The 11,434-nt window shown below is 39.0% G+C and overlaps 2 protein-coding genes across 2 annotated transcripts; both read left to right on the plus strand.

Annotated features, from left to right (window-relative positions):
- The first annotated feature begins 1,786 nt into the window (after positions 1–1,786).
- On the plus strand, positions 1,787–5,245 carry LOC146473230 (uncharacterized). Its single transcript, XM_085118638.1, has 2 exons — positions 1,787–2,046; positions 4,570–5,245. The coding sequence occupies exons 1-2, from the start codon at positions 1,787–1,789 to the stop codon at positions 5,153–5,155; spliced, it is 846 nt and encodes a 281-aa protein (XP_084974764.1). The 3' UTR covers positions 5,156–5,245.
- Positions 5,246–6,852: 1,607 nt separating this feature from the next.
- LOC146473231 (uncharacterized) lies at positions 6,853–10,561 on the plus strand. Its single transcript, XM_085118639.1, has 2 exons — positions 6,853–7,115; positions 9,865–10,561. The coding sequence occupies exons 1-2, from the start codon at positions 6,853–6,855 to the stop codon at positions 10,445–10,447; spliced, it is 846 nt and encodes a 281-aa protein (XP_084974765.1). The 3' UTR covers positions 10,448–10,561.
- Positions 10,562–11,434: the final 873 nt, after the last annotated feature.

Raw genomic sequence — 11,434 nt, forward strand, 5'->3', positions numbered from 1 at the left:
AGTTAAAAAACAATGTGATAAAAATATATATATAATTAAAACAAATAAATGTGCACTGATCAAGAAGTCTTAAACTCTGATGCTGAAAGTGCCTTTTCACAACCTTCAATAATTTGTTTACTACAGTACAGTACTGATTTATATACAACAGCAACAAAGGCGCTCTTACGGTACCTTGTGAATCGGAAATAAGAACCAAAATGGATCGAAATCAACCAATTTCAAGCCGTGGAAGCTGTTGAAATAAACTACTTGTTTTCTGACATCCGCTCATCATCATACTGGATAGCAATATAAATGCCCTTAGTTTATAACAATTTACTGTTCACGCGTTGTCAAAAGCCACACAAGTATCTGAAGTATGTCCTCTCAAGAGCCAGAGGAAAAAAATTATCCTGCAGTCGGCGTCTTACTGCCCGATTCCAAATTTAAAATGTGAAAGGAAAATCTGTCGTCGTTTGTTTGTCCTCCTTCGAACGTGAAATTAGGAAATTTCAAGTTGTAGTCTGCGTAAAAGAAACGGCAAAGAACTGTACCAAAAAGTGTGACGCAGGTATAGGTGCAAAGTTATTGTTTTACTTACTAAATCTACTGCTTTTTTGAAGTTCTCGTTGCATTTTAAACTGCCTAATCGGTCTGTTTTTTGAGTGACGGGCCGGGGGGAAGGGGGTAGTTTTGTTTAACCATTTTTGCTCGGCCCCTCCAGTTGTTTTAGCCTTGCTACGGGCCTGACGGCCAAATATCTCTCAAAGAGCTTGGGGTACCTGTGATGATACAACAATAAAGGAGGCGTTCCCAAAGAAGTGGCTCGGTTTATGAGTTGTGTTTATCCGTGGAATTTGTGCGGTTCAGCAAGCGGTAAACAAGCGCCGCTATAATCACAATTTCAGCTGCTTATCCCAGTCTTCTCCCTCTGGCTGAAAATATACGTTTCAACTAATAAACCAGTTTCCATGTTCCTAATGATATACTCATTTTATCAAGTAGCGGTGAAATATTAGGATTCTAAACTATGCGTTATGAAAACTTTGCCGTTAAATACCCCGCTTACAGTCAGTTTGACTTTTCCTTTTGTATTTCTCGGTGCTAAAAGGCAAGCAAACCGAGAACACAAAATACCAGATACGCGAACAACTTAGTACATGCTGAATAACGTGCCTGAAAGAAACGCTCAGCTGTCAGTACTGTTAAAATTCATCCTAAACTTACTTGTTTGAAAACAAAAAACAGTACTAGCATTAGCACTACCTCACCTATTACTTTTTTTTAAATTTAGGCCCAAGTATTAATTTGCCTAAAAATGTACCTTGTTCCCTTTAGATTGGCAACAAATCAACGCCATATAAAGTTCTCATTGTTAACTGGAGTTCCAGATGTGATTGGGTGTTAACAAGCAAGTGTTGGGTTTGATGAGACGTTTTTTCTTAGAAAAAAAAAATATTATTTTCCTCACAGATTATGAATAAATCTTATATATAAATCTGACTCCAGACCTAGTGGAATTAAGTGCTAATTTATTGCAAGACTGAAATCTTTGTAGCACAAGCTCACCTGGAACAATGACTGTGTCAACCTCGTTCCCAGGGTCCTCTCCTACTCGGCCCCGTGGGAACGAGGTTGTGACTGTGTCAGTGGACCATTTCACGGTTGTGTGCTTATACTTTTAGTGACCTTTGAATTGAGTTGAAACGAGGCTGAAGTTGACTTTGTCTTGATACAAATTTCAGTGCTTTTCAAATGTAAATAGAAACTACTTAGCATAAGATCGACAGTTTTTTAAAGAATGATGGCTCGCTTAACGGCGGTTACTCTGATACTGGTAAACTTTACGTGTTCTTTAGCAGCAGATCATGGACTTCGTTTAAAGAGTTATTCTGAGGACGGAGCCAAAGGCTGCTATGAGTATAATCAGACCCTGGCAGTTTGCTTTGATGTGAAGAAAGGCTCTATGAAGGTACACAAGACTAAAGGTGAAGGAATCGTTCATTACCAGGAACTTGGTCCGGAAATTTTCCTCTATCAAGTATTGGAACATGATTTTATTGGGTAAGCCAACTCAGATAAGTGATATGATTTTTTAAATGCCATTCAAGGAATGCGATTCAAATTATTATAGTGTATTCAACTCGTCACCCGAATTTGGTTAATTTTGTTGCCCAAGTTTATTTTTAGGAGGGAAAATCAGTAAATTATTGAATTTGTGTACTTTTGGGTTCTTGTTGTAGATTGACAAATTATGTTTTGGACCGTTGTGCGCGTATAAAATAAACAATATTTAGCATGACGACACAAGGCAATTATCATACTTCGTTAGCTGTTTGACAACAATTACTGAGTGTTACTTATTTTGCTTGAGGTGGACGTCGAGGTTTAAGGGAGGGCGTATGTTAGGAAAACTTTGGTCGATATTTATTGTACTCATATTCGAATTTATAGGGAATATCTCATATTTATCCAAGTATATTTTGTGGCTTAAGGTTTTGGTTATTATTGGTTTTATATCGTATATCGTTCAATTTGTAAAGGGCAATGGTATCGATCTTAGTTTCCGTTTTTGCTTTTCAGTAATTTGCCGAGCTGTGCAAATGTTCTCGAAAACCTTATAATACTTGTTACTAAAGGGAAAATAATTAGAAAAGCCAACAGTAGCTATGCTAGGAAATATTTTCAAATTATCTTCGTTGACCTGAATAAGGTTAATCAACTTGGAAGTTCAGCTAGAAGTGTTACTTGAAGTAAATTGGTTTCGGTTGAAATTAATACTCTTGAAATGAGCTCCGTTCTGTAATTGCGTTTTCAGGAGTATTCAATAGGATAGCCTTTTAGTTATGAATACTAAGTGAGTTTCTATGTGAACTGTGATAACGGTAATTACGCGGCACGAGGCTTCACTGACACTTCAGACAACTCATTTGCTACTTTGCGCACCTTAAGAACTTTTAATTTAGGACAGTTGAATAGTGCAACTTCTCCTTGATTAACAAGTGTAGTTAATATTGAGGTTTTGGTGTTAAAACTTGCCTTTTTGATTTTCTCCGCGTTATTCAAAGTATCGCCGCGTTCTCTGTAATTACTTTTTACATCCACATGTATTGTATTCCGTTAACAATGGATACTTGTACAAATCATACATATATACAACTCTGTATGTAGCGATAAGTGATTACATCGGTGATTACAGCAGTGATTACATGTTACAACCTATGCTGTTGGACGAACTTATGTCAGTTCGTCCTTCGAGAATAAACTGCTGTTGGAACCAAAAGTGAAGTTGTCGCTGTTAATTCTACATCCAGTTGAGGCTAGATCTTAGTACCTCGAGGGAGTGACGGCCCTTTCTCGCAAGCGATCTCTCCTTGAGTTAATCTTCCCCAAGAATTGTCACAGAAGTTCTCCTGTTGAAGTTCAGAATAGCCCGAAACGTTTCCATTCGCTTAGAATGGAAAAACCTCCCGTCACATTATTACAACATAAGGGTGTAACACAGAGGAAGGAAGGAACGTTTGGTCCTCTGCTTCTTTTTGAACTTTTTAATTGTTCACACTTGACTTACAGCAACTCTCTGAAGAACCCAGTATTGATGGTTTGCATGTGACGTCATGGCGGCCATGTTGGTGGACAGGAACAATAAGATTTTTCTCTCGGTGATCAGACAATCACATAATATGTGAAAGCATGTACACATCTACAATAATATGCTGAGCAAAACGTTTCGCGCAAAAGTACGTTTATGTATTGCAAATAATCTTGGTCAAATCAAACATTGGCGAGATAAATTACAAAGAACATTTCTATCGATTTAAACTTAACATGAACACGATAAAAAACGGATGAAAATCTAAGTTAAAAATTCTTTGCGAAGGAATCTTTATAGCTGTCAACAAGTGGTATGTATCCAACAAGCCGGGGAGGGACTTACCCACGCCTATTTCCATAAATTATAGTGGAACGTGTTTACGAGATCGAAGCCTTTTAAAATTAAAGTACTGTGCGTGTTGGTACAACAGATCTGGTACAATAGGTCACTCCGTTCAACAATCACCTTTACATTAAAAGTTATAACAGTAGTTAGTTATCTAAATTATAGAAAGTAAAAGTAATTAAGGGTAAAAATAAAATGGCACAAACTCGACTTGAAACACGATGAAATTAGACCAAAAAGCTTTCAAAAACGGGAAAGCGAGTTGTTTCCAGGCAATTTCTGGCAAGAGGTTAACTAAAGTTAAATCTAACGAAACACGCGTTGACCGGACGTAAGCATTATCCATTGTTATTTCTGACAACCAATTAGGCCATATTTAATCTGTGCTATGTTTCCGAGGAAACAGTTCAAAACAGGACTTCTGCTTCACATTGAATTCGTAAAGCTCCGTCTACACGAGCAATTTTTATATGGCAATTTTTATGTGGCAATTTTTATTTACCCGTTTAGATGATGAGAAATGACCAATTTTTATGTGACAACTGCATGCATTTGCTGAAAAGCTGGCGTGTTAGTTTTTATGTGGCAAATAAAAATTGCCACATAAAAATTGTTTCATATTTGATTTGTGGTTGTATTTTTATTAGACATGGCCCTTCAATATTTCATGTCCGCGAAGATGTCTCAAGAAAGCCAAAAGCACTCCAAGCCTTTCTGGAGGACATCAAGTCCAAGAATGGTATGGAACAACATGAAGCCCTTAAAAGACACTACCAAGCTGCTATGAGCGAACTACACTATGTTCCCGAAGTTCAGCTGTTGGAGCGTGTGTCAGCAGCGTTAGGTGACTTAACTAGCCTGAAGATCCTGCAGCCATTCCACGCCTTGTGCCTCAGCCTGCTCAAGGCGTCAGATGTTGAGATCCCGGATGAGCTCAAAGCTGCGCATGACATGAAATATCAGACAGCTGACCAGCATGACCCTGAGAAACGGAGCTGCTCGCAACCGACTGAGAATACGTGCCGTGGAATGTGCGGCAAAGGGTGTTCGTGTTGGTCGTGGTTTTGTGGCGATTGTTGTTGGCATCGGGGTTGTTATGAGCACGACATCTGTTGCAACTATGGTCGCTTTACCTCGTATTATGCTTTCCCGTTCAGGTACGGCTTCACCTGCGAAAAATTCGGGGGTTACCCTGAATGTAAGAGTGGTTCCTTAGGTTGGAGACGGAAGTGAGGATGCATCGATGCGTCAAGTGAGAACTTATAGCTAGTGCAATGAATATATATCCCACAAAACAGCCACAGATAAAATACAGGTCCGTAGCAAGGCTTAAACAACGGGGGGAGAGCAAGCAAATTGATTAAACAAAGCTACCCTCCACCCCCTCCCCGTCACTCAAAAAACAAACCGATTAGGGAATTAAGTGTCAGTTTAAGGCGTCAAAAATGCAGTAGATTTGATAAACAAAACAATAACCTTGCACCTGCATCATACTCTTTGGTTTTTTTTTTTTTTTGCCGTCTTTGTATGCGGAATACGGCATGAAATATGTTCATTTCGCTCCATTTTGGTTCTTAGTCCGATCAAGAGAGTGCGTTTGTTGTTGAATAAAAACTAACCGTTAGAAACTGACAGGTAATAAACAGATTAGTAAAGGTTGTGAAAAGTCACTATGTCTTGCAGCGTCAGAATTCAAGACATTAATTTGTTTTAATTATACTGTTTTTGGCACATTGCTTTTTAACTTCCAAAATGTTTTTTTTTTTTTTTTGGGGGGGGGGGGGGGCTCAAGCCCTCCCTCCCCTGTCCCTCCTCCTGCTACGGGCCTGAAATATCTAGCTGTACACGCCTCTGCTGTCTGTATCTTGATTTCTGCTAATAAGAAGTGGAATAAAATAATTTTTGAGGACGAATTCTAAGCCATTTTTGCTAGTTCAAAAACGCCAGACTCGTTCCCTGGCCACCAGGGGAAATTCCGGATTGTGTCTGATTGTATCTCATAACTTCACAATTTCTACGGAACATTAAAGACCAAATACAAACCGGATAATAGGCACTGGGTGCGACGAGCTGGTAAAACGCGAAGCACTGTAATCTAATAAATGTTTTATTAGCGAACTGTCAAAATTCCCGCGCGCTGATTGGCTCGTAGCTATAAGAGTACCGAGATAATAAAAATAAAAATGGCGTCATATGTAACGCGTGCGCTTTCTCTACGGAAATAAGGCCAATTCAACTCGTAGTTTTCCTTATGATTGTAAAAAAAAAAAATCGACGGTAGTTTTCTATGGTCTGTACTCTTATAGACCATAAAATGACGCATAAAATGTTCAAACTAAAATTGGCAGTGAAAGCACTCGCCTGCGGCTTGCGGTTGAACTTGAGTTTTGAACATTTAAGGACGTCATTTTAAGGTCCATAGGAGTATAGACCATAGAAAATTAAACTGCCGTCAATTTGTTAACTTGAGATGTTGAAATCTTTTCGTTTTCTTACGCGGGAAACTCAAGAATTCCTTCAAAGCTGGTTATAGAACATAATACTCAGTCGTGGTTTATCTTTGATTTCTGGTCGAGAAGAGTTGTTTCAAAACTTTTTACGAAAGCGACGCAAAGTGCAAAGCTTTAATATGAATGAAAACTAATTTTCACAATGAAAACTATGCAAGAAGCCTCGCTTTTACAATGAGGCGCAAAGCAATTCAAAAATGAGCAATTGTTTCCTAAACAATTCGTAGTTAGTGGTAATCGTAGGTTAAACCACACCTCAAAGCCGACCGTAACGACCGAATCGGTATAAATTATACATAAATCACTGTGCCGGAGCCACGTATGACACATTCATTGGTACGGCGTTTTTTTCAATATTTTAATATATACTACAAAATGCTGCACCAAAAATAATCAGAGAGGAGAAACAGTGTCGATAAGATGGCTCTCTTAGCGATGATGACTTTTATGCTGGTAAGCCTCGCATGTTCCTGCGTAGCTGCGGATAAAGGGCTTCACTTGAAGAGTTATTCTGAGGACGAAGTCAAAGGCTGCTATGAGCACAATCAGACCTTGGGAGTTTGCTTTGATGTGAAGAAAGGTTTCATGAAGATACAGAGAACCACAGGGGAAGTAATTGTCCTTTATCAAGAACTTGGACAAGACATGTTCCTGTGCCAGATTTTGGGTCAGGCTTTCCTCGGGTGAGATAATTGATTCAATAATTCGGGTATTGGTAATTCAACTGAATTCGGGTATAAGATGATTCAATACTTCCAATGTAGGCTTTCGCAAGATAATTGTAGAGAATGTGATACGTACGTCGTTTGAACTTCATAATGACTTTTAACAACGTCTTCTATTATTAAATATATTTCAGTAAGATCCTGCAGTTTCTAATATTTTTAATTTGAGAATTATCTGTGAAATTTAAAAAAAAGCGGACTGAATGATCAACAGCGTGTATTCGTCTCTAAATTACCCGATAGGCAGTCATATAATAGCTTAACTGAAACATACTCTCGGGTCACAACGATCTAAATCAACCCACGATACTGCCACACACAGAAAAAAGTTCGTCTAAATTAAGCAAACTTTAAGAAAAAGTGGGGATTAAACAGGCGCAACCAGCACCGGATTTTTTTTACCGTGGAGTAATTTTTCAAAGGTTGGTTTGTTTGTAGGCTACGTTTTGGAGGGAATTTCGCGTTTCTGAATTGGTTGTGTTAAAACAACAAAAACAGCTTGAAAAATTAAACTAACAGCTTTAAACAGCCAAACTATGGTCCTTGAATTGAGCAGCTGATATTCTGGAGGGCTGGAAGAATTCTAGCGACATCTGAGACTTGCGGGGCTTGTAGTTTTGGAGGGAAGGGTCTTACATTTCGAATATTACTGCACTTTTTCGGACAGTTTTTAACGTTTGAGATACTTGGATTTAACTAAGATGATGACCCATATTTTCTCTAGTCAAAATTACCTTCGAAATTCGTAGCATGAGAAAATTTAATTTCTGCTGCATGTTGCCGTCGCAAATTTCGTTTTAATAGAATGAAAAGTAAGGACAAAACGTATTTTCGTAAATCAAATTGGTAGCTGGGAAATTCGGAGCCATCATGATCAGTCAGCTGGCTAGGTAGAGAATTGGAACGGGTCTGTTAGCTTTCAAAACTATTCCTTAAAAAACACCCTACTGTGAGCAATCTGAGAAAAAAAGAAAACGACACGTAATTTTGGTTCTTGTTAACAATTTCCTATAGGCGTCCCTAATTTGGCGACACATAGGCGATAGCCTACTGCGCGCTAAATTAAATTGCGCATTAAATAGAAAATTAAATTAAATTGCGCATTAAAATTGAAAAGCCTATTTTCATTAAATCTACAAACGTTAATCTTCGCTGAATTTGAAGAAGCAGGTACTAATTATTTTAACTAAAAAGGAAAAAAATTATTAAAAGGATTTAAATTACCGTGCATTCGATATAGCCATTTGAGGTCCAAAGGAGATAGAGGTAGAATGTAGGCCAGTGATACAAGTTATTTCAGTTGACGAGTCGTGCCTTTTTTTCTGGGCGCATAACGTAAAATAGGCGTTTCATTTCGCGTGAAACGTGTGAAACGTGCCGAATGCCGTGATTTTCCTGATAATTACCGTATTTTTCTTACCACCTGGGGGTTGTTAATTTCATTTTTAATTGGTAAGATGAAGGGACGGAGTACTTATTGGAAACAGCCGGAGTGCTATTAGGGACAAGGCGCTTTTTTTTTTTTTTTTTTTTTTTTTTTTTTTTTTTTTTTTGAAGTATCACCGTGAGTGAGGGTACAACAACAACATTTATTTTTTTTAAAAAAATTTTGAATATTAAAACATCCGGTGAAAAAAAACAAACTAGCTAGAAGAGTGGCAACAGTAACAAGGACTTGCTACAAGTCGACCTCACAATTCATATAAAAAAGTTCTTCGTAGCGAGCGAAACGAGCTTCAACGAGGTCGCGCAGCGACCGAGCGAGCGACGAAGACACGAGGTTTTCAAAAAGGCATAAACAACCAGGAAAAAATTTTAAAGGGCTTTTTGAAAGTTAACAGCAACAATACGATTATCATGGTTGTCATTTAAGAGTGTTGCTCTGCATTTTTAAGGGAAATTTATCGGAAAGGGGAGTGTGGGTTACTGCGAGCGCTAATGCTTATTTAATTGTAGAAGCACCCTTAATTTTCTTAATGCGCAGCTTTCCTCTTGTCGGTACCAAGATTTTCTTTCTTATGCTAGGTGTGTTCTTTTTTTTATTATTAGACTTCGCCTTCTAAAATAAAACTATAAGCAGAACATGACAACGTAAACAGAAAATAAACAAGTACTGGGTTAAGGCAGGGTGACCACAACAGTTAGCGCCAATTACTGTGGGCCCAAAAGAGGTATATTCATTCCATGAATATAACCTCTTACCCATGCATCCCTAGTTGTGGGGACATTGTGGGGACCACAATTGGTTTATTTAAAAAATGTGTGCGCTCATTGGCTAATTTGTAAATTTTGAAATTGATGGCGCGGTGCCTGTCACGTGAGCAAAAAAGAAACAATTGGATTTGAATTGAAGCTCGGTTGTTGCGTTGTCTTATTGAGGGTTTTCTTTTTTCGGACTTTCGGGGAATTTTAAGACTGGAACTTTTCGAAATTCTATGTTCAGGAAATCGTCTGAACACATATGTTTATTGTTTTGTGCGTATATAATAATTTATGTCACTTCCCTTCCACTTGATTAGCGCATGCTGACGTCACGGGGTACAAGATTTGTGCCCTGTGCTTTTCAGTATAGGGGAAGTTTATTGGAAAGGGGTGTATGTGTGTGTGTGTGAGGGGGGGCGGGGGATGCTTACACGGCATGAATGGGTGCGATACCGGTGTAGTGAGCTATCGGTTTATATTTTCTTGTTTGTTTTTTGTTCATCAGACGAGGTCCTTCAATTTTCTATGCCCCTGTCGATGTTCAAAGAAAGCCTGAAGCACTGCGAGTCTTTCTGGAAGACATCAAATCCAACAATCGCATTGAACAACAGGAATCCCTAAGAAACCACTACCAAACAGCTATGAGTGAGTTACATTACGTCCCGGAAGTTCAGCTGCTCGAGCGTTTGTCAGCATCGTTGAGCCACAACTCAACTCAACTGGGAATCCTGCAGCCATTCCACGCCTTGTGCTTCAACCTGATGAAGACGTCAGATGTAGAGATCCCGGATGAGCTCAGAGCTACGCCTGACATGGATTACGAGACTGCTGACCAGAATGACCCTGGCGCCTGCTCGCAACCGACTGAGAATAATTGCCGTGGATTGTGCGGTAAAGAGTGTTGGTGTTGGTCGTGGTTTTGTGGCGATTGCTGTTGGCATCGAGGTTGTTATGAGCATGACATCTGTTGCAAATATGGTCTCCTTACCTCGTATTGTGTTTTCCCGTTCTGGTACGGCTTCACCTGCGAAAAATTTGGGGGTTACCCGGCATGCTTGAGTTCTTTCTTAGGTGGTTGGTGGAAGTGAGAATGCACTGAAGCGAAAAGCTATGGTTATTACACCAAATATATGTCTCAAAACCCGTACTAAAATAGTGTTAAAAGATATAATGATGGCATAGGTCTAAGGTAAATTAACTGTATTGAACTGGGTCACTTTGCAGAAATTGCGGTCAGATTTGTGTGTCTACCGGCTGTCTGTATTTAGAGTTAGTCGGCCGTTTGTGGTTTTTGCTTTGGGAATGAATTAAAACTGATGACTAAACCTTACTGTTCTCGTTGATATGGTTTTGCTTTTTTTTGTTTTGTTTTGTTTTATTGCTATCGTAAAAAAGCAAATTCGCCTAGTAGTACACATTTTGAGATCGATGTAGTTGGGCCGTTGTAGGTTGTGGTTGTGACAAATCCACATTTTCCCCCAGAATTCATTCAATGAATCACTGTACTCAGTGATTCTTAGATTTCTATATACGTATTAGGGCAAAGTTCAAGACAGATAGGGCCTGAGAGCGCTCTAATCTACATAAATTCCTTTAAGGTGAATGCATTGCAGCGCTCAGTCCTTTGATTATTTCTGATTGAGAAGGGAATGGACACTAGCCGAATGCAGGGAAGGAATGTAAAGGGAGGAAGCTTGAGAGGACAAAAAAATCCTCTCTTTCCAAATCAAGGCGCTTCACAATACCATTCGAATACCATTTCAATGAAAACTAGTTACGAATAATGCCTTTCCATTGGCTCAGTTTATACCTTAGCCAAATGATGAGAGGCAAACATGGTCAAGTCGTTAGTATCAGGTGTAATTTAAGAAGACACTCTATATTAGCTTATATTGCTCACTCGTTATCAACACCCTGGCCCGACCCTCGTTCCCCAACACTACTAGCTGTATTTTTTTTCGGTAGTCCCGAATTTTGTACCCCACACGCTCTGTGAACAACCAACTGTACTGTTACCATCAATTACCATCAATTGCCTCTTAATTACCATCAAAATTATTACCCACGACCTCCGG

This window comes from Pavona decussata, unplaced genomic scaffold (genome assembly GCF_977016875.1).
Source record: "Pavona decussata unplaced genomic scaffold, jaPavDecu1.1 SCAFFOLD_94, whole genome shotgun sequence".
NCBI lineage: Eukaryota > Metazoa > Cnidaria > Anthozoa > Scleractinia > Agariciidae > Pavona > Pavona decussata.

Coding starts and splice junctions, on each gene's coding strand:
- LOC146473230 (XM_085118638.1), top strand. CDS start 1,787: ATGGCTCGCTTAACGGCGGTTACTCTGATACTGGTAAACTTTACGTGT. Junction 2,047..4,569: donor TTGGAACATGATTTTATTGG/GTAAGCCAACTC, acceptor TATTTTTATTAG/ACATGGCCCTTCAATATTTC.
- LOC146473231 (XM_085118639.1), top strand. CDS start 6,853: ATGGCTCTCTTAGCGATGATGACTTTTATGCTGGTAAGCCTCGCATGT. Junction 7,116..9,864: donor TTGGGTCAGGCTTTCCTCGG/GTGAGATAATTG, acceptor TTTGTTCATCAG/ACGAGGTCCTTCAATTTTCT.